At 42.7% G+C, this 26,583-nt stretch overlaps 2 protein-coding genes across 2 annotated transcripts in view; one reads left to right on the top strand and one right to left on the bottom strand.

The window, feature by feature from the left end:
* Nucleotides 1-17,320, bottom strand: part of GOLPH3 (golgi phosphoprotein 3) — a 50,899-nt gene extending 33,579 nt beyond the window's left edge. The window contains exon 1 of the mRNA XM_089689463.1: nt 16,918-17,320. Coding sequence (XP_089545589.1) covers nt 16,918-17,112 — 195 coding nt within the window. The 5' untranslated portion in view covers nt 17,113-17,320. The remainder of the gene's footprint in view (nt 1-16,917) is intronic.
* LOC149452406 (uncharacterized) overlaps nt 17,291-26,583 on the top strand; it is a 32,723-nt gene continuing 23,430 nt past the window's right edge. Inside the window, exons 1-2 of the mRNA XM_089689421.1 lie at nt 17,291-17,303; nt 17,390-18,324. Of these exons, the coding sequence (XP_089545547.1) occupies nt 17,291-17,303; nt 17,390-18,324 (948 nt within the window). The remainder of the gene's footprint in view (nt 17,304-17,389; nt 18,325-26,583) is intronic.

Below are 26,583 nucleotides of genomic sequence, written 5' to 3'. Positions count from 1 at the left end.
TCAGGTGTTCCAATCCCCTCCATGGCCACAGGCATTTAAAATCAAGCCCCTAGGCATGCAGACTGCTTCTACAAACATTTGTGAAAGAATGGGTCACTCTCAGGAGCTCAGTGAATTCAAGCGTGGTACTGTGATAGGTTGTCACCTATGCAATGTCCATCCATGACATTTCCTTGCTACTAAATATTCCACGGCCAACTGTTAGTGGGATTATAACAAAGTGGAAGCAACTGAGAACAACAGCAACTCAGCCATCAAGTGGTAGGCCACGTAAAATGACAGAGCGGGGTCAGCGCATGCTGAAGCGCACAGTGTGCAGCAGTCGCCAACTGTCTGCAGAGTCAATAGCTAAAGACCTCCAAACTTCATGTGGCCTTCAGTTTAGCACAACAACAGTGTGTAGAGAGCTTCATGGAATGGGTTTCCATGGCCGAGCAGCTGTATCCAAACCTTACATCACCAAGTGCAATGCAAAGTGTTGGATGCCGTGGTGTCCATATAAAAGAACATCTGGATAGCAGAGACCATAACACGATTTAAATTTATTGTTAGCTGTAAACAACAAGCACATAAGGGAAAAATAAAAACGCTCAATTTTAAGAGAGCTAATTTTATAAGGCTGAAAGCTACTGTCCAAGACTTAGACTGGGAGGGAATATCGGCATAAATGAACACAACACAGAAATGGGAGTTCTTCAAAAAGACTGTATGTGAACACACTGCAAAATATATTCCCATGGGCAACAAGTTTAAAAGGTTAAAAAAATCAAACCTATGTGGCTTATGGCCAAAGTTAAAAAAACTATAGATAATGAGAAAAGAGCCTTTATTAAATCTAAAAATGAAGGAACACTATCATCGTTTGAACATTACAAAGAATATAACAGAATATGCAAAAAGGAAATAAAGGTCGCAAAAATTTAAAACGAACGACAGAATGCAAAAGATAGCAGGACAAACCCCCAAAAATTCTTCAAATATATTAATAGTAAAAAGGTCCAGTCCAAGCATGTAGGTCCTTTACAAAATAAATCTAGAGTGGGTGACTGGGGACAAAGGCAAATTAATTAAATACCTTCTTCAGCTTTGTGTATACAAAGGAGCATGGGGGAGCTCTTGTCCATAATGGGCATGGTATTGACACAGCCCCAGATGATCCACATTGACTCACAATTGATATGATCCAGAAATAGACAGAATAAAAGGTGAAAGAGCACCTGGACCGGATGGCATACACCCACAGGTCCTTAAAGAATTGAGCTCTGTAATTTCGAAGACGTTGTTTCTAATTTTTAGGGACACTTTAATGACTGGCATAGTACCACTGGATTGGCGTATGGCCAATGTGGTGCCAATATTTAAAAAGGGGTCAAAATCTTTATCAAGTGATAATAGACCTGTTCGTTTAACTTCTATAGTTGGAAGATATTGGAGAGTTTAATAAAAGACCACATAGATGAGTTTTTGATGGAAAAAAATATTGTAAGCAACAGACAGCATGGATTCATGAAAGACAGAAGTTGTCAAACAAATCCGATTTCTTTTTATGAGGGGGTGAGCAAAACCTTGTACAGATGGATGGCGGTAGACGTGGAATACTTGGATTTAGTAAGAGTTTGACAGAGTTCCCCACACACAGCTAATGTGTAAGGTAAAGTCTACTAAAAAGATAACTGAATAAATGTTGGCCAAGATTTATGAAGATTATTTACGGTATGTGCAAAATTTTATAAGAAAAACACTTTTTAAAAATGTTTGGACTTTTTCATTTATATAGCAAAAAAAAATCCCAGTGGTGAATAAATGCCACCAAAATAAAGTTTTATCTGTCTAAAAAAAATGCTAAAAAATTCATATGGGTACAGTGTTGCATGACCGTGCAATTGTCATTCAAAATGTGATAGCACGGAAAGCTGAAAATTGGCCTGGACAGGAAGGGAGTAAAAGTGTCCGGACTTGAAGTGGTTAAAAAAATCATTTTAGGCCTGAAATTACATAAAATCCCCTAACATTATTTAACAATTTTATATGTTGCATATTACCGCAAAATTTCAGTACAAAATACAAGTAAGTTAATTTAAGGGCACAGCAATAAATTACCCTATTTTTTTGTAAAATATAAATGATGAGGTTGCAGCGAGTAAACAGATATCTAACTTGTCAGAACTTAAATTTGTGCGCGCTCGTGAAATGTCAACGACCTTCAGTACTCTATATTTTCTATAGGTCGACTCTTTTAAAGCTCCTTATAGGTCACCAGTTTAGCATTACAGAGGAGGTATGCTGGTAGAATTATTGCTCTTAATCTGACATGAGTGGTGATATGTGACATGTTTATCGAAATCGATGTTTTCACACGTAGGCGCCCCAGCGTGTGCTTTTACGTTTGTACGTGTGTACATATTGGGGTGCAGGGGGGCCTCAATTTTTTTTGGGGGGGAATAATATGTGATTGGGTGTAACATTAATTTTTTACAATAAAAAAAAAAAACTTTTTATTTTTTATTCATCAAACGGAAGACAAAGTCCCCTATGTGATGATTGTTTGGTGACAGGTCCTCTTTTTTGAGGCATCCAGGGTCTAAAAGACCCTTAATCTCTCCCCGGTGCTCCACTGAATATAACGCGGTGCACATCGCACTGCATTATATTTTTTTCTGGCTTCAATGGCCGGGAATCTCTCAACGGGGACCCCAAAAGTGTCACTTTCGGGTTAGGACAAGAAGGGGAGCGGACGTGTCTCCTCCCTCCCCTCTAGCTGACGGCGGTCAGCCGGTCCCGGGCCCGCAGATGGGCAAGCGGAGCCAGGGAGACTTTAAGGGAGGCTGGCACTGTGTGGAAGCAATCGGACAGAAGCGCTGCCACCCCAATGCTTCCACCTGACAGGTGAGCCCACTGCTTGCTCGCAGCAGGCCTAAAAGGTAGAAAACAAATTACGTGCCCGACACCCGGAACTACATGTCCCGGGCATCGAACGATAGGAATCGAACATCCCTGTGGGTGTATTCAACTCCTCAGTCGCAGTGACATATCTTATCTCTCACCTTCCACTCACTCTGACATCAGGTCAAAATTGATTGAAATCATAAGAGCCTGTAATGTCACATTTGCTTCAGCTTCTGTTTAGGCCAGGGGCGGACTGACAGCTCATGGGGCCCCCGGGCAATAGGAAATCATGGGGCCCCTGTGTCCTAGCCCACACTCAAACCATACCCAAAAAAGCCTATGAAAGGTACCAGGGGCATCTCATGGGGCCCCCTACTGACCCCATGCCCTCGGGCAGTGCCCGAGTTCCCAAATGGTCAGTCCACCCCTGGTTTAGGCTCTCAGTCCAATCACCGCACTGGTAAATTGTGAACATAGTAAATACATGTCACAGAATTTAAAGCAGAGCTAAAGGCAAACATTTTTTTATTTAGTTTTGGATAGGGTAAGGGAGAGTTATAGCCCCTATCAGATTACCCCCGTGTCCCACTGAGAAGACTTCCCATACTTTATGTCCCACAGCCAAAACAGGAAATGAGGAAATCCCTGCAAATTAGGGGAACCTCTTGGGGGGCCCCCAGTTCACTAGACAGCAATAAAACCTTAATAGATGTTATAATACCTCTCCACTCTGTCCACATTTTTTTTTTGTGAAACGTTCTGCTTTTTGGTATACTTTAACTAGTTCAGCATTAGAGTAATTTTTACATTTTTGTTGTAAAAATCTTTATTTTTGGCAATAAAATGACTTAACCCCCCAACCCCGAAAAATATATATTTTCTGAAAGCACAGGGCCTGTAGAAAAAAAAAAAAAGATAATTGCAATTTATGTCACATGATATTTACACAACTATTAAACGCAAATTTTCAGGAAAAAATATAATACATTTATTTTACACAAACACACACACACTATAATACCCATTTATTCGGTAAAATCTAAAATAAGAGGTTGCGTCCAGTAGATCGCAAAACATGCCCGGTTTTATAGATTGCGTGCGCCTGTGATATCGAAAAAAACTGGTACCCAAAAATCTCCATAGGTGACACTTGAACCACTTGTCTACTGGGCACTTAGAACCCTTTACTGCCCGGGCCAATTTTCAGCTGTCGCACTTGTAATGACAATTACGTGGTCATGCAACACTGTACCCATATGAAATTTTTGCAGACAGAGCTTTCTTTTAGTGGTATTTAATCACCTCTGGGTTTTTTTTATTTTTTTGCTAAACAAACCAAAAACTGAAAGAAACTAAGAAAAAAAATTTTTTTTTTTCAAAATTGTTATAAAATTTTGTAAATGAGTAATTTTTCTCCTTCACTGATGTGCGCTAATGAGGCTGCAGTGATGGGCACTGATGAGGAAGCACTGACAGGCATCACTGGTGGGCACTGAAAGGCAGCACTCATATGGTACGGACAGGCGGCACTGACCTTCACTGATAGGCGGCACTGACTGGCACTGAAAGGCAGCTCAGATGGGCACTGATATATGGCATTTATGTTCACTGGTAGGCACTGACAGGTGGCACTGATCATCAGTGTAGATGTCCCCTCTGAGGAATGCAGATTACCGGCTCTCCTCTCCTCACGAGCTGTCAGCGTGACAGCTCATGAGGAGAGGAATGCCGATAACCGTCATTTCCTTACTTATATGAGATCGGCTGTGATTGGACACAGCTGATCACATGACAGAGCCGACATCATCGGCTCTTTCCGCTAATCGGTGATCCGCTGTGCACCACCGATCGCCGAGCTGCGTCCCCCGGGAGCGAACATGCTTGGTTACAATGGGAGGACGTCATACGACGTCCTCCCTGAATGAGAGGACGTCATACGACGTCCTCCCTGAATGAGAGGACGTCATACGACGTCCTCCCTGAATGAGAGAACAACCGCCCGTCCGTCATTTCCTTATATGCCGGGTGGGAGGCAATTAAAGTATGACAAAAGCTCTTTTGGTCCTACTTGGCCTATGGATCACAGGACTGCACTTAGCTGAAAACAGGTCACTGGAGTGCAGGACTGACAGCGGGCTTTAGTGCGACATTACTCAGCAGGTCCAAGCTCTGCAAAGATCCTGACTTGATCATCAGTGCCCTGCTGTGGCGTCCATCACTGCCTCCCACCAGTGCCGACCAGCAGTGCCGTCAGTCAGCGTCACCCATCAGTGCCTATCATTGCTGCATATCAGTGCAGTATCATCAGTGCCACCTCATCACTGCCCATCAGTGCTGCCTATCTCTGCAGCCTCATCAATGCACATCAGAGAAGAAAAAAAATTACCGGTTTCCAAAATTTTATAATAGCAAAATTTTTTTTTTTACATTTTTTGCTTATAGTTAAAAAAAAAAAAAAAAAACCCAGTGGCGATTAAATACCACCATAATAAATCTCTATTTGTGTGAAAAAATTATAAAAATTTCATATGGGTAACAGTATTGTCATGAAAAGTGCGGCAGCACTGAAAGTTGAAAATTGGCCTGGGCAGGAAGGGGGTAAAAGTGCCCGGTAGGCAAGTGGTTAAAGGTCTTTATACCTCATCCAGTTAACATTACCCAGGAGCTCTTATGCTGGAATGATTGCTCTCAGTCTGACGTTCACGGAGGTACATCGCATGTGTTGTGACCGTGGTTTATATATGCGTACGCACCCTGGGCATGCGTTTTATGCATGTGTGCGGGGCAATAGGGGTTACTTTTCTTTTTTATACAAGTTTATTAAAATTGTTTAAAATGTTTATTTTATTAATTTTTACTTTATTGCTATCGCAAAGCATTAATAATCTCCTATGTGATAGCATTGGGCAGGTAACAGGTACTCTTTATGTAGACATTAGGGGTCTCCCCTGCCCTTCACAGCATCTAACAGAGCACAGATCTGATGATGATTCCCCTGGCTGTACCAGCTAGGAAATGGATCTGAAACTGGAAGTGACTACATCACTGACGCTTCCAGTTTCTTTGTTTTTGGGGTATATTGAGGCATGGGGGGTACCACGCCGCCTGCTCTGGGAAAGTGATGGGCATCTAGAGAGCCGCTACATCACTTTTACAAAAGGAGCACATGCTGATGGCTGCTACAGCTTTGGATTAACGGTTCACTCTTTGGACATACGTAGTACCTCCAAAAAGCGACGCTAGTTAAGGAAGTAAATGTGTGGGGATCTTAAAGTTCAAATGCTTCAAGATCATATAGATTAAAAGCAGGCTGGAAATAATTGAAATATAATAATAGAAAGAAATATAAGATTTTAAATTTTTGACCGAAGATATGGCTTTAACCACTTCCCATCCGGCCCATGTATATAAATGGCCGGACGGAGCAGAGCAGGGGCGGGTGGCCATTTATAAATGGCCTCCCCGCCCCCTGCTTGTGCTCGCAGCACCATGATCTGGTGCCCACTGTGTCCTCCGGACACAGTGGATTACCGATCGTTGTACGGGACCTCTGTGTGAGGTCCCAATCAAGTGATCACTGATTGGCCAATCAGTGATCATATGAAGAGTAGTAAACAAGATCTCACTTCTGACACTGCTTACTACGTGGGAAATCTGTGAATGATCACAGAGATCACATGGTACAAGGCTATTCACAACAGCCTTGTACCATGTGACAAACTGAGTCCAATCACAGCTCACACAGTATTTCTCAATGGCTGCAAGAATGTAGCCAGAGAGAAGGAGAAATGATTGTTTTTACAGCCTTTATGGGTGTAAAAGCAATCAGTGTATACAAAAAAAATCTTAACCCCCCCACAAGTAGTACAGTGCCACTATGGTGACACTGTACTACTAGGGTAACAGTATGTAAAAAAAAAAAAACAATATAAAAAAAAAAATAATGTAAAAAATTGTTTTAAGAATTATACATTTTTAGTTATAAACTAATTTGGGTTATTTTTTTTTACTAAAAAGATAACTGAATAAATTATGGCCAAGATTTATGAAGAAAGATTATTAATTTGCAAAATTTTATAAGAAAACCACTTTTTCAAAATTTTGGGACTTTTTCATTTATATAGCAAAAAAAAAAAAAAAAATCCCAGTGGTGAATAAATACCACCAAAATAAGTTTTATCTGTCTCAAAAAAATTCATATGGGTACAGTGTTGCATGACCGTGCAATTGTCAAAGTGTGACAGCGCTGAAAGCTGAAAATTGACCTGGACAGGAAGGGGGTGAAAGTGTCTGGACTTTAAGAGGTTAAATGACTGTCCGTAAGCAGAAAGAATAAGAAACCTTTCCCTGTAAAGAAAATAACATATACCCAACTCTGTCCACGGCACTATAGAAAAACAGTCCCCTAAATTTTCTTCAGAAACCAATACATCTGGGGGCTTCACTCTCCTGATGCCCCACTGTGCTCAGTGGTTCCTCTCAACCAGGGGTGGCCAACCTGCGGCTCTCCAGCTGCTGCAGGACTACAAGTTCCATCATGCCTCTGCAAGTCAGTAACTTCCCATCTTTGCAATGCCTCATGGGAAATGTAGTTCCACAACAGCTGGAGAGCCACAGGTTAGCCACCCCTGCGAGTCTCAATCCTCACATTATTACAGGTAGCAACTAGGATTCAGCAGGAGGAGATACTGAGCAGGCGGCCTGGAGATGTGTCTGACTTCTGGGGTAATGTACACGGCTGCAGGCAGCAAGAGAGGAAAGTGTTCACTATATTCTTTACAGCAAGAGCTTTTATTCAGACTCTGTATTTAGCAAGTTGTTGTCAGAGCAAGCATTTACTCTTCAGCTCCCGATAATTCTCTAGCATCTCCTAGATTAGATTTCCTGGCTAAGTTCTATGGGAACCCGGGACTATGATCTTATCCTCAAAGGAGCCGACAACAACAGGCAAACTAGGCTGAGAGATGTCACAATGCCTCTTATAGAAATGCCAGAGACTGCATGGGCAGAGAAGACCCCATGTCAAGCAGTTCACAGATCAGAGGTGCTTTGGGCTACATCTTTTCTGTACTTTCACAAGCGAGTAAATGGAGTATATTTTCTTACACTTTTAACATTGGATTTGGAATACTGTCAGGATGTGTAAATATGAGGTTTCAAGGCCAGCACGTAGGCTGTAGCCTTCCGCAGAGGAATATTATATTCTGTGCTCAGGTTCAAGTGTGCAGCTGACACTCCAACAAATTCCTTACACAAAGAAGAGCCTGTTGCCACTCCATACTTTATTCATAACGTGACATCTATATAAGCCGTCTTGTTGCCAACAACTCTACATTGGTGCTTGTTCTACAATCCTACCTGAAAGATCTGCCAAGGCTGCGGAGTACACTAAAAACTACTATGCTTCATAAGACGGAGAATGTCTTCAGCGGGTTGTCTTCCCTTCTTGACCAGGACATTTTTTGCTTTTCAGCACTGCGTTACTTTAATCGGTAATTGCGAGGTAATGCAATGCTGTACTCAAAAGAAATTTAGATCGTTGTTAAATAAACAAATAAAGCTTTCTTTTGGTGGTATCCAACCACCACTGGGTTGTTTATTTGCTATATAAACAAAAAAATATGAAAAAGAGAAAAAAAAAAAAGTGTTTCTTAGTTACGGTTATAAAATTATGCAAACAAATAATTCTTGATAAATTTAGGCCAAAATGTACTCTGCTATTCTTTGTTAAAAATAACCCAAATCAGTGTATATTAGGTCTGTAACAAATGTAAATAAAAGTCCAATTAATATATAATGAGGATGAAATAAGCCCCTCTTCATAGGGACATCAATAACGTCACATATACTTCAATCTGGTCAAGGAGATATAAGGGATCCACCGTCACCAACAGCCAAAAAATTCTGCCTCTTACCAGACAAAAATGACCCCCAAATATGGACGAATGCAAATTCCAAAGAGAGTGGCGTGGCCCTGGATATATATTGACTCCCAAAGAACAAAACTGGAGCCCAGTTGTACAAGGATAAACACCTGTAAATCTGATTCCAAAAACTAGCCGTGCGCAGGACACGATCAACCCAAAAATGAACTTGAGAAATTGATTGTAAAATGAACCTGTAAAAAATGAATTCTCCTCATAGAGGACAATTCCATTCCAAAAGCAGTAGTATTTCCAGAAATATTTATTGCCTCAAAAGCTTAGTATAAAACGTACATTGAAATATAAAAAAACAGCATGTCACCATAGAAATGGATGGTATGTTTCAAACCATAAAGATGGCCGCCACGTTCCAGTACATGCAGATGTCATGCGTTCTGGCTCCTTCCTACGCGTTTCATCATCTGTGACGTCGTCAGGGGCACCTGATGCATTTCATGATGCTTTTATTATTTTTTTCTAAAAAGTGAACTTATTCTTTAAGGCTCTATGCACACTAGTGTTTTTTTAAGCTTCTAAAAGATATTATAAGCTCTCAGACGCTAATAGAGTTATCCTCTGTGTCCATGCACACTGTTTTATGCTAGAAGCGTTTTTTCAAGCTTCAGCGCCAAGGAGCAGAAAAAAATGTTTTTTGTTGAGTTTTTGGGAATATTTTCCTGGCAGAAAAAATGCTGAATGCTCCTAAAAGCATCCTAAAAGCTTTTTTTCAAGCGCTTTTTTTTCTTCATGTACTCTAAAAACGCTAATACAATGCTAACACAGCCGGCACAAAAACGCTATTATCAGTGTTTTTTTCCTAGCTTTTTTTAAACTTATAAAAAACGCTAGTGTGCATGGAGCCAGACTGATGGCCTGTCTCATTTCTTGAGGCCCTAAAATGCCAGGACAGTACAAACACCGCCAAATAACCCGTTTGGAAAGCAGACAGTCCAAGGCAGGACCTTTTTTCTCAGAGAAAAGGGTGCAGGAACTCACCCCCCTCCTCACTTCCTACACCCCCAGAACCGCCGCCCTAGGAGGGCCCCTTGTCTCCAGCCCTACATACCTCCTAGCACTGCCCCTTTAGGGAACCAAGTATAATTTGGGGGGCTATACAAATAATTTGTATGGAATTTAATAAAAAGCAATGGAGTAAAATGTAAAAAAAAAAAAAAAGGGGAAAAAAAATAAAAATAAAAACCAGAACTATCCAGCAAGTAATAAAGTGAGCTCAGAGGCCCTTCCAGCACAGAGACCACCCCCATCACCCAGCAAGAGACCGCCCCCATCACCCAGCAAGAGACCGCCCCCATCACCCAGCAAGAGACCGCCCCCATCACCCAGCAAGAGACCGCCCCCAACATCCAGCAAGAGACCGCCCCCAACATCCAGCAAGAGACCGCCCCCAACATCCAGCAAGAGACCGCCCCCAACATCCAGCAAGAGACCGCCCCCAACATCCAGCAAGAGACCGCCCCCAACATCCAGCAAGAGACCGCCCCCAACATTCAGCAAGAGACCGCCCCCAACATTCAGCAAGAGACTAATTAGCCGCTAGGATTGCTTTTACATGAAAGCTGACAGCCAGCTGAAAAAAAAATGATACCAGGATGATGATCAGGCATCATCCCGGTATAACTACTCAAAGCAGAATATGGGTGGTCAGCGAAGTATTGTGCGTATAAATTCCATTGGCGTACAATCGATACAAATCTTCCGTGAAAAACAGTGGAGGAGTTAAACGCTACTAGTGCTGGCAGTGAACGGGACCGATCCTGCTAACACTGTCTTTTAGGGGACACTATACTAAGGAGGCATTAGTATAGTTCTGTTCGCGATCAATATATTGATCGGTACAAACACTATACTTGTAATGGGGGTGATCAGCGACTAATAGCGCAAGTGCGATAGTGTGCAGATAATCTAACGCTAGCTGACCCTGGCTGATTCTGATGCGTCTGATGTCACTAGTGGCAGTAACACAGTGATCAGTGAAAACATACTATATATTGGACACTGTATTAATGGCACTGGCTGGGTGACCAAAGTGTTAATAGGGGCGATCACAGTGTTAAATGTGCTAATCTAAACGTGTGATTGTGTAAAATGTAGTGCTTTTAATCACAGTGTGTTCTCTCTTCTCTTTCTGGACCGAAAGGGGGGCAGCGGGGGGCACACGCACGCCATCTTGCACACGGAAATAGAAAGCGACGTAAGGGTAAGTCATTTCACCCAAAGCCGCTGCTTGCAAGCACATTGCGGGTGGGTGGTCAGCAAGTAGTTCTAAAAAAAAAAAAAAAATTCAATATTTTCATTAAACATTTTTATGAAAAGTACTTTCATCAGAATAGTTCAATGTTACCATAGTAACATTGTACTACTCTCGGGGGCTGACCAAGGATTTTTTTTTTTCTACACTTTGATTTGCAGGAGCAACAAAGATTATTGCTCCTGCCATGCATTGCTTGCTTTGAACTGTCACTAATGGGATAAAGCGGGGTACCACCCAAAAGTGGAAGCTCCGCTTAACTGCCTCCTCCCCTCCTTCACTGCCATATTTGACACCTTTGGGAAGGGAGGGGACGTGGGTACTCAGTTTTGCAGTCAGACCCCCCTCCTTCCCCCCGCTGCCCTCTGGGACACTTCACAGGTCCCAAAAGACTACGGAAAATTCACAAAGCGCAGTGCTTTACTGCAGGTTTCCCTTAGTCAGGATGGCGGCGCCAGCACCCAATAGCCGATTGAAGAAACTGTTGGGGGTGAGGACACTGCTGGATCCCTGGACAGGCAAGTAACCGAATAATAAAAGTCAGCAGCTACAGGGAATGTAGCTGCTGACTTAATTTTTTTTTTTTGGGGGGGGGGGGGGGGGACGGACTCCACTAAGTTCATGACTGTTCAAAACACTAGTGATATGTGATTGGCTACAGCTAATTACATGGTATAGGGTGCTGTGATTGGCTCATGTACTATGTGAGAGATGTTGGCCAATCACAGCTCACTAGGAAGGGAAGCAAAGCTGTTATGAATCAGACTGACATCACAATGATCACCTGGTCCTGATGAGTCTGGTGGGGGAGGGGGAGGCTTTGGGGGCGCACTGTGCGCCCAAGACAGGACACAGCACATCCCCCCCCCCCCCCCGTGCAGGGATGGGTCATTACTAATACTATATAGAATTTATATAGCGCCAACAGTTTGCACAGAGCTTTACAATATAAAGGTGGACATTAAAATGACAATACAGTATGAATAGGAGGGCCCTGCTCTTATTCTAAGGGGGGGGGGGGTGATAGTAGTAGTAATATTCCAGGGGGATGGGTCCTTTTTTATTAAATTTTTTTTTTTTACTATTATTTTCTAGGTGGAGGGGGTGATATTACTAATATTCCAGGAGGAGGGGGTGACATTATATTACACCAGGAGGAGGGGGGTGACATTATATTACACCAGGAGGAGGGGGGTGACATTATATTACACCAGGAGGAGGGGGGTGACATTATATTACTCCAGGAGGAGGGGGGTGACATTATATTACTCCAGGAGGAGGGGGTGACATTATATTACTCCAGGAGGAGGGGGTGACATTATATTACTCCAGGAGGAGGGGGTGACAGATTATACCAGGAGGAGGGGGTGACAGATTATACCAGGAGGAGGGGGTGACAGATTATACCAGGAGGAGGGGGTGACAGATTATACCAGGAGGAGGGGGTGACATTACTAATATTCCAGGAGGAGGGGAGTTAAAATTATTATAAGAGGAGGGGGGTATTATTATTATTCAAAGAGGGGTGGTAGTAGTATCAGTAGTATTAGTCCGGGACAGATCCTTTTATTATTATTATTAGGATCTGTCCTTCTGGAATAATACTACTGATACTACTACCACCCCTCCTCTTATAATATCACCACCCCCCTCCTGGAATATTACTACTACAAATAATAGTATTAAAATCACCCCCTCCTCTTGAAATAATAATATCACACCATATTTCTAGACAATAATAATAAAGCGACCCCTCCACCTAGAACAGGGGTCTCCAAACTTTCTAATCAAAGGGTCAGTTTGTAGTAATCATGCCCACAGAGATGGACGCGGTTCAACCATTTTGGCTCCAACCTCCATCTTGGCAAAGCATCATCCATCTTGTACAAACATATCCCCCTCATTCTCGCCCTCCCTTGCTGAGAGCCACAGTGACATTTGGTTGGTGTGTCTGTGTTGGAAGTGTCACAGGCCGGCCAGGGCACAGCAGGGAGCTCCGAGCTATAAACCATCTCTGAGCTGGGTGCCGGGCGGGCTGGGAAGCTGCGCAATCTGGCACCTCGTAAAAAGATAACCCAAGCTTTCATCTGAGTTCAAAGACATTCCAGAGTAAGACTAGATAACACTTTTAAAATCCATTTTCCCCTATGTCTTGGAATATGAGAGACTTACATAAAAACCAGACCTATCTTCAGATTGCTCACGATCAGACAAATCGTGTGATAGGTCACACTCCCTGACCGGAATACCTAGGAAAGCAGAAAATTACATCTCTGGAACCCTTCATGTATTTCATATCTAACCGTTCCTCAGATGCGTCTGCATATTAATCTACCCACAGGTGGAATGTTACTTGTGCCTAGGAAAAGTTATGAGCCAAAATATGAGCTAGAAGAGATTTTGGTTCTAGTTTGGGTCTCCGCCCAGACAATCCCTTCCCAAATGAGGCATTGGTCCTTGGCTTCAGAGACACCCCCTGCTGGGGGACTACAAAATAGGCTGTCAGGCCTAAGAGAGGAAGTTGAAGAATTCTCCCTTTTAACATCAGAACCAACTTGGGAGACGTGCCCTTTTGCTCTGAAACTTGATCTGCTTAACCCAAGGCTGATTGGCAAATACTTTAACCCTTTAACCTCCTTCCTGTTACCTCTTTGCTGTGCTGTTGTCTGTATATTATATATATTGGTTACATCTTTTTTCTGTAAATATTTATATTGCACCCTTTTGACCTTTTAGTAATAAATCTTTCTTTCTGAAAGTGTTGAACTGTTTCTATAGCTCTTTATTGCAATTTACGAATTCTGCCTCTAAAAGAGCGCCACTGTGTGTGTTTAACCCTCTGTATAACCGGAACCGGCCTGTGGTGACAGTGCTATACAGACGATTATCTCAACCATTATAGTGTTATAGCTGATATTGCCGAGTTTCCTCTTACTCTGTACAAAAAGGAGGTGGTGGCAGTGTGAAGGGGTTAATTGCGTAATTAACCTGACCCAGTAACAAACGCATTCAGGCTGCCGGTACATCGATTTGTGGTCCATTAGCTGGAAAATCATTGTGCAGGGTGCAGCTGGGTGTGGCATTGTTACGCGCGTGACATCACGGTGTCAGATTGGCTAGTCCTTCGGTCACGAGTTTGGTGAGGTCAGGGGTCTGACGCGCGATCGTCACAGTTTAATATTCTTCAGACTTTAGGAGGCCGGACTATGGCCAGTGGGAGTAGAAAATGTCCTGGAGTTCGTGGGAGTGAACAGTGCCCCAATCACTGGTGTCAGCGGGAGGAACAGTGCCCCAATCACTGGTGTCAGCGGGAGGAACAGTGCCCCAATCACTGGTGTCAGCGGGAGGAACAGTGCCCCAATCACTGGTGTCAGCGGGAGGAACAGTGCCCCAATCACTGGTGTCAGCGGGAGGAACAGTGCCCCAATCACTGGTGTCAGCGGGAGGAACAGTGCCCCAATCACTGGTGTCAGCGGGAGGAACAGTGCCCCAATCACTGGTGTCAGCGGGAGGAACAGTGCCCCAATCACTGGTGTCAGCGGGAGGAACAGTGCCCCAATCACTGGTGTCAGCGGGAGGAACAGTGCCCCAATCACTGGTGTCAGCGGGAGGAACAGTGCCCCAATCACTGGTGTCAGCGGGAGGAACAGTGCCCCAATCCCTGGTGTCAGCGGGAGGAACAGTGCCCCAATCCCTGGTGTCAGCGGGAGGAACAGTGCCCAATCACTGGTGTCAGTGGGAGGAATAGTGCCCCAATCCCTGGTGTCAGCGGGAGGAACAGTGCCCCAATCACTGGTGTCAGTGGGAGGAATAGTGCCCCAATTGCCAGCTAAAGGCAAGCAAAGGGCCACATCTGGCTCTGGGGCCGCAGTTATATTACTAATGATGCCCCTCCCAGGTTACAGTAGTCATAATGCCCCCCTCCCGGGTTACATTACTAATACTCCCCCCGGGCATATTAGTAATAACAATGCCCCCCCCCCCCCAGGTATATTAGTATACTTCCCAGGGTATATCAGTAATAACAATGCCCCCCCCCGGGTATATTAGTATACTTCCCCCGGGTATATCAGTAATAACAATGCCCCCCCCGGGTATATTAGTATACTTCCCCTGGGTATATTAGTAATAATAACAATGCCCCCCCCCCGGTATATTAGTAATACCCCCCCAGGTATATTAGTAATAATAACAATGCCCCCCCCCCGGTTATATTAGTATACTTCCCCTGAGTATATTAGTAATAATAACAATGCCCCCCCCCCAGTATATTAGTATACTTCCCCTGGGTATATTAGTAATAATAACAATGCCCCCCCCCCAGTATATTAGTATACTTCCCCTGGGTATATTAGTAATAATAACAATGCCCCCCCCCAGTATATTAGTATACTTCCCCTGGGTATATTAGTAATAACAACAACGCCCCCCCCCCGGGTATATTAGTATACTTCCCCTGGAAATATTAGTAATAACAACAATGCCACCCCCCCCCCGGTATATTAGTATACTTCCCATGAGTATATTAGTAATAACAACAATGCCACCCCCCCCCCAGTATATTAGTATACTTCCCCTGGGTATATTAGTAATAACAACAACGCCCCCCCCCCCCCCGGGTATATTAGTATACTTCCCCTGGAAATATTAGTAATAACAACAATGCCACCCCCCCCCCCCGGTATATTAGTATACTTCCCATGGGTATATTAGTAATAATAACAATGCCCCCCCGGTATACTTCCCCTGGGTATATTAGTAATAATAACAATGCCCCCCCAGGTATATTAGTAATAATAACAATGCCCCCCGGGTATATTAGTATACTTCCCCCAGGTATATTAGTAATAATAACAATGCCCCCCGGGTATATTAGTATACTTCCCCCGGGTATATTAGTAATAACAATCCCCCCCCCCCCGGTATATTAGTATACTTCCCCTGGGTATATTAGGAATAATAGCAATGTCCCCCACCGGTATATTAGTAATACCCCCCCCGGTATATTAGCAATAATAACAATGCCCCCCCGGGTATATTAGTATACTTCCCCCACGGTATATTAGTAATACCCCCCCGGTATATTAGTAATACCCCCCCCCGCTATATTAGTAATACCCCCCCCGCTATATTAGTAATACCCCCCCCGCTATATTAGTAATAACCCCCCCGGTATATTAGTAATACCCCCCCCGGTATATTAGTAATAATAACAATGCCCCCCCGGGTATATTAGTAATAATAACAATGCCCCCCGGTATATTAGTATACTTCCCCCCGGTATATTAGTAATAATAACAATGCCCCCCCGGGTATATTAGTAATAATAACAATGCCCCCCGGTATATTAGTATACTTCCCCCCGGTATATTAGTAATAATAACAATGCCCCCCCGGGTATATTAGTAATAATAACAATGCCCCCCGGGTATATAGTATACTTCCCCCGGGTATATTAGTAATAATAACAATGCCCCCCCCCCCCGTATATTAGTATACTTCCCCCGGGTATATTAGTAATAATAACAATACCCCCCCCCCCCCCGGGTATATTAGTATACTTCAACTGGGTATATTAGTAATACTCCCCCCGGGTATACTAGAAATAACAATGCCCCTCCAGGTATATTAGTAATAATAAGAATGCCCCCCCCCCCGGGTATATTAATAGTAATAACAATGCCCCACTCCCGGGTATATTAATAACAAGGCCCCCCCGGGTATATTAATAACAAGGCCCCCCCAGTATATTAATAATAACAATGCCCCCCCCCCCCGGTATATTAATAACAATGCCCCCCCGGGTATATTTGTAATAATCCCCCCCCCCCTGCTCACCTCCCTGTCCTTCAAGCCCAGTAGCAGGACCTCCTCCATGAGGGTGAGCCTGGCCTCCTTGTCCCCGGCCCGCTCTTCGTCCTCCTGCTCCTCTCGGTCCCGCTCCTGGTCCTCGGTCGCCCTCTCTCGGTCGCTGCGGGAGGCCTCGGTCCGGCGCTGGACCAGGCCGGAGTTACGCTGGGTGATGGTACTCATGGTGACGGAGGAGGGGTGCTCTCCTACGACACAGTAGACGGGCGGGGGAGGGCTATCTGGCGGCCCGGTCTCCGCTCATCAGGCCGCGCTCTCCCCCCGGGACTCGCACTCTCCGCTCCGCCGGCTCCGGGTGAGGAGAACACAGCTGGTGATAAAAGCTGCCCGCTGCTCCGCCAAGATGGCGACTGCTGGTGACGTCAGTGGAGGATGTGGCAGTGACACGACGAGGGGAGGAGACTGGGCGGAGAGCGGACAGCATAGACGGTGGGTGAGGGAGGGCGCCACCATGCGTGTGTATATTACCTCCACTTCACACCGCCGGGAGATCCTCACCTCCACCCACCCACCTCTTCATCCATCCACATCCACCTCCACCCACCTCTACCTCCATCCACCTTCACCTCCATCCACCTTCACCCACCTCTACCTCCATCCACCTCCATCTCCACCCACCTCTACCTATTGCCATACACCTCTACCTCCATCCACCTTCACCTCCACCCACCTCTACCTCCATCCACCTCCATCTCCACCCACCTCTACCTATTGCCATACACCTCTACCTCCATCCACATCCACCTCCACCCACCTCTACCTATTGCCATCCACCTTCACCTCCATCCACCTTCACCTCCACCCACCTCTACCTCCATCCACCTCCATCTCCACCCACCTCTACCTATTGCCATACACCTCTACCTCCATCCACATCCACCTCCACCCACCTCTACCTATTGCCATACACCTCTACCTCCATCCACCTTCACCTCCATCCACCTTCACCTCCATCCACCTTCACCTCCATCCACCTCTACCTCCATCCACCTCTACCTCCATCCACCTCTACCTCCATCCACCTCTACCTCCATCCACCTCTACCTCCATCCACCTCTACCTCCATCCACCTCTACCTCCATCCACCTCTACCTCCATCCACCTTCACCTCCATCCACCTCTACCTCCCTCTACCTCCATCCACCTTCACCTCCATCCACCTCTACCTCCATCCACCTCTACCTCCATCCACCTTCACCTCCATCCACCTCTACCTCCATCCACCTCTACCTCCATCCACCTCTACCTCCATCCACCTCTACCTCCATCCACCTCTACCTCCATCCACCTCTACGTCCATCCACCTCTACCATTCTCCGTGACAAGACATCGCTTATCCTAAAGGGGGATGTACACTGGGCTGTGTTAAAGGCTTAGGTAGGTGTGAGAAATGCTGTAAATGAAGAATCCTTCCAGAATTGGTTAGGGACTGATGTGAATGTACAATATATATATATATATATATATATATATATATATATATATATATATATATGTAAAGCGCTACGTAAATGGACGGCGCTATATAAGTACCTGAAATAAACAGAAGTGTTCATAGTTTATTTTTTATCAATTAACAAAAAGTAAAGGAACCAAAGAGAAATCCAAATCAAATCAATATTTGGTCTGACCACCTTTAGCCTTCAAGCCAGCATCAATAATTCTAGGTACACTTGCACGTAGTCCAAAATTCAAAAACAAAATCAAATTGCAAAACAAGAATAGAATAAAATAGAAAATAAAGGAATAGAATAGAAAATAAAAAAATAGAAAATAATGGAATAAAACATAATACAAAATAAAATAATAGAATGAAATAAAATAGAAAATAACAGAATCGAAAAGAAGATAGTAAAACAGAACAGAAAAAATAGAAAATAAAAGAATATAATGCAATAGAAAATAAGGGATAGAATAGAAAAAAATAGAAAATAAAAGAATAGAAAAAATAGATTAGAATAAAATGTATGTATGAATGTGAGTTAGAGACCTTAGATTGTATGCCCCTTGAGGGTTAGGCACTGATGTGAATGTACAATATATATATGTAAAGCACTGCGTAAATTGACAGCGCTATATAAGTACCTGAAATAAATAAATAAATAAAAGAGAATATAGAGAGTAAAACAGAAAATAAAAGAATAGAAGCTAATAGAATAGAATAAAATAGAAAATAAAGGAACAGAATAGAATTGAAAAGAATAGAAAGAAGATAGTAAAACAGAATAGAAAAAAATAGAAAATAAAAATAGAATAAAATAGAAAATAAAGGACTAGATTAGAAAAGAATAGGAAAAAAAAGATTAGAATAAAATAGAATATAGCCACCTTCTGAAATTAAAATTTTGAAAAGAATAGAGTAAAACAAAACAGAATAGAATAAAAAAAATAATAAAATAGAATAGAAAATAAAGGAAAAGAGCATACTAGTAAATAAAATAATAAAATGAAATAAAATAGAACATAAAGGAACAGAATAGAAAATAAGATAGTAAAACGGAACAGAAAAAAATAGAGAATAAAAGAATATAATGCAATAGAAAATAAGGGAATAGAAAATAAATGAATAGAAAAAAATTGATTAGAATAAAAGAGAATATAGAGACCTTATAGAATATAGAGAGTAAAACAGAACAGAATAGAATATAAACAAATAGAATAAAGTAAAATAGAAAATAAAGGAACAGAATAGAATAGAAAATAATAGAAAGAAGATAGTAAGACAGAATAGAAAAATGATAGAAAACTAGAAAATCTACAATTTCTGGGGAAATTGTGTAAAGTGTTCTTGCAAGTAACCCTTACCAAGTGATTGATGAAATGTAAGCAGTGCACATTGCAAGCCTGATAGTGAGAAATGCATTTCAGCTTGTATTTAGCAGCTCACAGTCCAGCCTGGTGACTCAGCTGCCTCTTGAGTGACCTTTGGTTGCTATAGCAACTCACTCAGTCATAGGAATGTGAGAAGGTCTGTTCTAAACACACTGCTGCAACTTGCCAACTTCACTGGCGATTGCCATCTTCAAACACTTGTAGTTTTAAAAGTATAAATGCTACTGTGAAGAGCTTGGTATTGCAAGAATCACAAGAAACTGAGCTAAATTGTGATGTATAGTATGTCTCTGAAAGATAAAAAATGAAGGCACAGTCGCAGTTTAAAAACGTCCCTTAAAATTTCAGGTGTCTAGAGTGGAGTTTCAATGAAAGTCAATGGGAGGGGTGAGTTGCAAACAAATGGTCATATTGTGAAAACTATCAGGACTATGGCTTAGCCGTGGACATTTTTAGTGACAGCAGGGTTAGCTGAACGTTTTGATATAAGATATGTGTAGGTGGGCTTGAAAATGACAGAGTGATGGCAGTTTACAAATCATGTTCTGATTTTTCCTTCCACCCTGTAGCTGTGCTCTGCTCCCACTCTAGATGCACCATTCATTCCTATGGGAAAATTTCGCCACAAAAACCGCGATATTTCTTGAACGATTCGGCGAAACGTTCCACAAAGTAATATCACACCAATCGGGAACAATCCGCACGTTTCGGTATATTACTTGTCTATGTAGTGTAAAAACTGTGGGAGGAGTTAGGGTGGTAAATATGGCTATAAGAATATATATGTGAGAAAACAATAAGTGTTCCTGCTATGTAAGAACACTTAATAAAAGAATAGAATAAAATAGAAAAGAAAATAAGGGAATAGATTAGAATAGAAAAAAAAAGATTGGAATAAAATAGGATATAGCCTCCTTCTGAAATTCCAATTTTGAAAAGAAAAGAATAGAGTAAAACCAAATAGAATAAAAAATTAAAAAATAGAATAAAATAGAAAATAAAGGAAAAGAACATAATAGAAAATAAAAATAGAATAGAAAAGAATAGAATAAAACATAATAGAAAATAAAATAATAGAATAAAATAGAAAATAAAGGAACAGAATCCCTCTTAGATTGTAAGCTCCAAGGAGCAGAGCCCTCCTTTCCCTCTTGTATTGAACTGTATTGTTGCTGTATTGTCTCTCGTTATATTGTAAAGCGCTGAGCAAACTGTTGGCGCCATAAATCCTGTATAATAATAATATAAATCCTGTATAATATTAATAACAGAATAGGAAAGAAGATAGTAAAACGGAACAGAAAAAAAAAGATAATAAAAGAATAGAATACAATAAAAAAGAAGAGAACAGAATAGAAAATAAAAAATAGATTAAAATAAAAGAGAATATAGAGCCCTTCTAAAATTCAAATTTCAAAAAGGCTAGAGTAAAACAGAACAGAATAGAATAGAAACGAATAGAATAAAATAAAATAGAAAATAAAGTAACAGAATAGAAAAAAATAGAATACAAACAATAGATTAGAATAAAATATAATTTAGCTACCTTCTGAAATGCAAAAATAAAATAAAAAATAAAGGAACAGAATAGAAACTAATGGAAAGAAGTACAGTAAAACAGAATATAATAAATAGAAAATAAAAGAATAAAATACAATAGAAAATAAGGGAATAGAATAGAAAAAAAAGAATACAAAAAATAGATTAGAATAAAATAGAATTTAGCCACCCTCTGAAATGGAAATTTCTAAAAGTATAGAGTAAAACAAAACAGAATAGAATAGAAAATAAAGAAATAGAATAAAAATAGAAAATAAAGAAATAGAATAGATTAAAATGGAATAGAATAGAACAGAAAAAAACAATATAATAGAATAAAATAGAAAAAATATAATTGTCTTCCAAAATTTTGAATGCCGATTTGATACTTTTCTAATTCAATTCGAATTGATGTTCCAAATTCAGAATATTCAAATTGCATTTGAAAACGAATAAATAAAACGAAACTAAACAAATTCTGAAAACAAATGTAACTAATCAAAATGATTTAAATAACAAAACAAGTGTTTTCGTTCTGCACGTTTGTTTTGTTTCTGCACTCCAGTTCCAATGTTTCATACATAGCTCAGTCACTTAGCCGTGTTCCCGTGTTGAAGGTACGGGGGGGGGGGTTTGGCTGCAGGTCTACCATGAAGACCACTTCTGGCCAGACCTCCCCAGGCAGTAGATGGGTGTACCTGGATCGCGCTGGTTTCCTCCAGTTCTGTGCTGATGGCACTGCTGGACATCTGATGTTGAAGGGAGGTAAGCATGACGTGTCTTTTAGCTGCTGCACTGAGTTACTTTGGCCGAGCACTGCGTCTACAGTCCTCAACGTTGCCCGATCAATGGTGTCCTCAAGGCTGAGAGATGCAGGCAGATACTTATCCATCATGCCATACCCTCAGTGATTGGTCCCAAATGTATTCAGCAGCAGGACCCTAGACATATATGTCATTGAGAACGATCTTCTGTAAAAAGAATAAGGAGTCCTGGAAGTAATGGTATGGTCCAGGGGCGGACTGACCATTTGGAAACTTGGGCACTGCCCAAGGACCCAGGGTTAGTAGGGGGCCCCATGAGATTCCCCTGGTACCTTTTTCATAGGCTTTTTTGAGTTTGGGCAAGGACTCATGGGCCCCATGATCCCCTATTGCCCGGGGGCCCCATGAGTTGCCAGTCCACCCCTGGTATGGTCCCCACAGAGCCCCACTCTCAACATTGAGTCTGTCTGGGATTACATGTGGAGACAGAAGAATTAGAGGCAGAGGCATAACTGGAACCTTCAGGGCCCCAGTGCAAGAATCCACGAAGGGCCCCCCTGACCTCTGGTGCCAGGGCCCTTTCCACTGATTCCGGGGACCCTTTACTCCAGGGGGCCCTTAATTATGGTCCTGCAGTGAGACCTTGTGACAAGTTCTGCAACAGGGTTCCTTCCTGCCATCTTGGGTAGAGTTACCACCTTTTCTTCAAGCCAAACCCAAACACTGTAGCAGCACATTGTACATTTTTTTTGAATTTTCCACTATACATATATTTTTGATTAAATAACATTTCTAATCATATGGATTTAATCATAAGAGTCCTCCCCCCTTACATCAGAGTCCACAGAGTTCCCCCCTACATCAGAGTCCACAGAGTTTCCCCTTTACATCTGAATCCACATAGTTCCCTTTGAATCTGAGCATGCAGAGTTCCCTAACACTGTAACGGTGGCCTCTGCAGACTCTGATGTAAGGGAGAATTCTGGGGACTCTGATTTAGGAAGGGACACTGAGATCTCTGATGTAAGGAGGGGACTGTAATGTAAGGGGGGACACTGCAGACTCTGGTGTAAAGGTTAACTCTGATATAAGAGAGTCTCTGGTAACCGGAGCCCCAACATACATCGTAGTTCCCAGTATTCCCCCTTAATCAGAGTTTCCACAGTTCACCTTACATCAGAATTCAGAGAGCCCCCAGTCTGCAGAGCCTCCCCCCCCCTTACATCAGAGTTCGCAGATCCCCCTTATATCAGAGTCCACAGGGCCCCCCACTTACATCAGAGTCTGCAGAGCCCCTTGACATCAGAGTCCGCAGACACCCCTATCATCAAAGTCCACAGAGCCCAGTCTTACATCAAAGTCCACAGAGCCCTCCTCTTACATCAGAGTCCACCGAACCCCCCCTCTTACATCATAGTCCACAGAGCCCCCCTACATCAGAGGCTGCAGGGCCCCCTGCTTACATCAGTCCACAGAGCCCCCCTTACATCAGAGTCTGCAGCGCCCCCACATCAGAGTCTGCAGAGCCCCCCTTACATCAGAGTCTAAAGAATTTCACTGTAAGGGGGATATCTGTGAGCTCTAATGTAAAGGGAAACTTTGATGTAAGGGGGTTTCTGCTCTCCCAAGCCCCCACCAACATTAGAGTCCACAGAGCACCCCTTACATCTGAGTCCCCCTTACAATAGAGTCCACAAATCGCCCCCTTACATTAGTGTACTCAGAGGCAGGAGAGAGAAGGGAGGGGGGACACTTCAGTCACTTACCCGAGGAAGGAAGGAGGTTCATGCAGTCTGCGTATCCTCCATGATCTAGTTGCTGGCTTCTGGGCTTTCCCACCCAATCATCCCCTCTCTGAGCACAGTGCTGCTGGGGTTTGGAGTGTGGCGGGTCAGCGGGCACACACAAGAGAAGAGGGTGGAAGGAGGAGGAGCAGATCCAGCTTTCTCTCTCTTCTCTCCCGTCCATGCGAGGTGTGGGGGGGAGGCAGGCTGTCAGTGCTGTGGCTGGACAGTGTAAGAGAGAGTGTAACAGACCATCTCATTACAACTGCAGCCAGCCACCCTGCCGTGGATCCACAGTCCGGAGCCCCCCACAGTGTCGGAACTCCAGGGCCCGGATGCAAGTGCGACCTTTGCAACCCTGATAGTTCCACCACTGATTTGAGGCAGCCAAAATCCACAGAAGACCTGTGCTTAGTTTTCCAAGATGTTTGAAACAACCTGCCTGCCAAGTTCCTTCAAAAACTGTGTGCAATCACGCCTAGAAGAATTGATGCTGGTTTGTAGCCAAAATGGTGCACCAAGTATTGATTTGATTTAGATTTCTCTTCTGTTCGCTCACTTTGCATTTTATACATTGATAAAAAAATAAACATTCCATTGGGCAACAAATATAAAAGGTTAAACCTGGGTGGCAAAATTCCAGTATTAACCCCTCTGGCGGTATTCCCGAGTGTAGCTCGGGGTAAAGTTTCAGCACCACAAGCGGTAACCCCGAGCTACACTCGGGAATACACTGCAGCGCTGCTCCGCGATCTGTTCTTCACTTACCTTGTCCTGCGCTCCTGCGATGTCCCTCCTGCAGTGTCCCTGGCAATGTCCTCCTGCCGATGCCAACATCCGTCTTCTGGGTTCCGTTCCCTGCGACGTCGGGACATACGGAGGATGGAACTGGCGGGAAATTTAAAAATGTGAAAAAGTGACATTCACTAAATTCACTAAAATCATTCACTAAAACATTCCTGTATCAAAGCATTTCACATATATTTTGTCCCGAGTGCTTTGTCCTGTGCCCTGCCTGCGTTTTTACCATTCTTTCTGCCTGGAAACTGAGAAACGTCCATGGCGTCCAAAAATCGTCCCTTTAGGTCAAAAGCAGTTTTAGACCGGCTAGAGAACAGCGATAGTAAATCAGAACCACTTGCAGAATTGAGTGATAATGATTTGTGGGGAAATTCGTCATCAGACACTGAAAACGATTTTGCGACTTTGCTCAGCAATGTGCGAACTTGGCGATATATTTCAAATTTCAGTGTTTTTGGTTTGATTATATTATTGAATTACATTTATTATTATTATATTATTATTTTTTATGATTATTTATTAAATTCTAATTTATGATTTCGTGTTTCAAATTGTAACATACCCGGGATGTTTACTAGACTCTTGTTCGGACAGATTTCAGTGAGTTATTCCTAAAAATTACAGGCCTACAATAAAAAAATACATATTTCCATGCAAAAAAATGTACTGCTTTGAGCACAGAAATATGGACATAATCAGACTGCTAGGGAAGCTACAGAGAAAAAAAATTTCCTTTCCAAAATATAAAGCTGAGGGGACATTGTCAGCATTCTACCACTACAAAGAATGCAATAGGAACTGTAGGAGCGCAATCAGGGCAGCAAAAATTAACCAAGTGTGAAAAGAATCATAAAAAGTGTTTGAAATATATAAGTAGTAAGAAGACAAAGTCAGAGCCCATTGGTCCCATAAAAAGACGATCGGGGAAGTTGGTTACAAGTGACAAGGAGACCAAGCGATTTTTTTGCGATATGGCGCTGCGTTACTGACAATTGCGCGGTCATGCAACGCTGCACCCAAATTAACCTCCTTGGCGGTATGATTATATCCGATTTTTTGTGCTGAAAGCGGTACCATTTTTTTGCATGGAAATATGTAGTTTATTGTAGGTTGTAATTCTTAGGAATAACTCACTGAAATCTGTCCGAACAAGAGTCTAGTAAACATTCCGCATATGATAAAACTTGATACACGAAATCATAAATTATAATTTATTAAATAATCATAAAAAATAATAATATAATAATAATACATTTAATTCAATAATATAATCAAACCAAAAACACTGAAATTTGAAATACAGAGGCAAATTCGCACATCGCTGAGCAAAGTCGCAAAATTGTTTTCAGTGTCTGATGATGAATTTCCCCACAAATCATTATCACTCAATTCTGCAAGTGGTTCTGATTTACTATCGCTGTTCTTTAGCTGGTCTAAAACCGCTTTTCACTTAAAGGGACGTTTTTTGGACGCCATGGACTTTCCTAAGTTTCCAGGCAGAAAGAACAGTCAAAATGCAGGCAGGGCACAGGACAAAGCAGTAGGGACAAAATATATGTGAAATGCATTGAAACAGGAATGTTTTACTATGTAATAATCATTTTAAAAAAAAAAGTCATTTTTTTAAAAATTTCAAATTTGCCGCAGGTTTTGGCGCCCATACGTCCCGACGTCACAGGGACCGGAACACGGAAGCCGGATGCCGGCATCGGCCGGAGGAGATGGCCAGGGAAGCTGCAGGGGACACATCGCGGGAGCGAAGGACAAGGTAAGTGCTGCAGGGACCCCCTGAGCAACGCCGCATGGTAAGCCCGAGTGTAGCTCGGGGTTACCGCTCTTGGTACTGAAATTTAACCCCGAGCTACATTTGGGAATACCGCCAAGGAGGTTAAATTTACGTCCTTTTTTGGTATTTG

Source organism: Staurois parvus, unplaced genomic scaffold (assembly GCF_062004578.1).
Source record: "Staurois parvus isolate SC_StPar_1 unplaced genomic scaffold, SC_StPar_1.0 ptg000475l, whole genome shotgun sequence".
Lineage (NCBI taxonomy): Eukaryota > Metazoa > Chordata > Amphibia > Anura > Ranidae > Staurois > Staurois parvus.
Note: the sequence above shows the minus strand (reverse complement) of the source record. Positions and strands in the feature narration are given on the sequence as shown.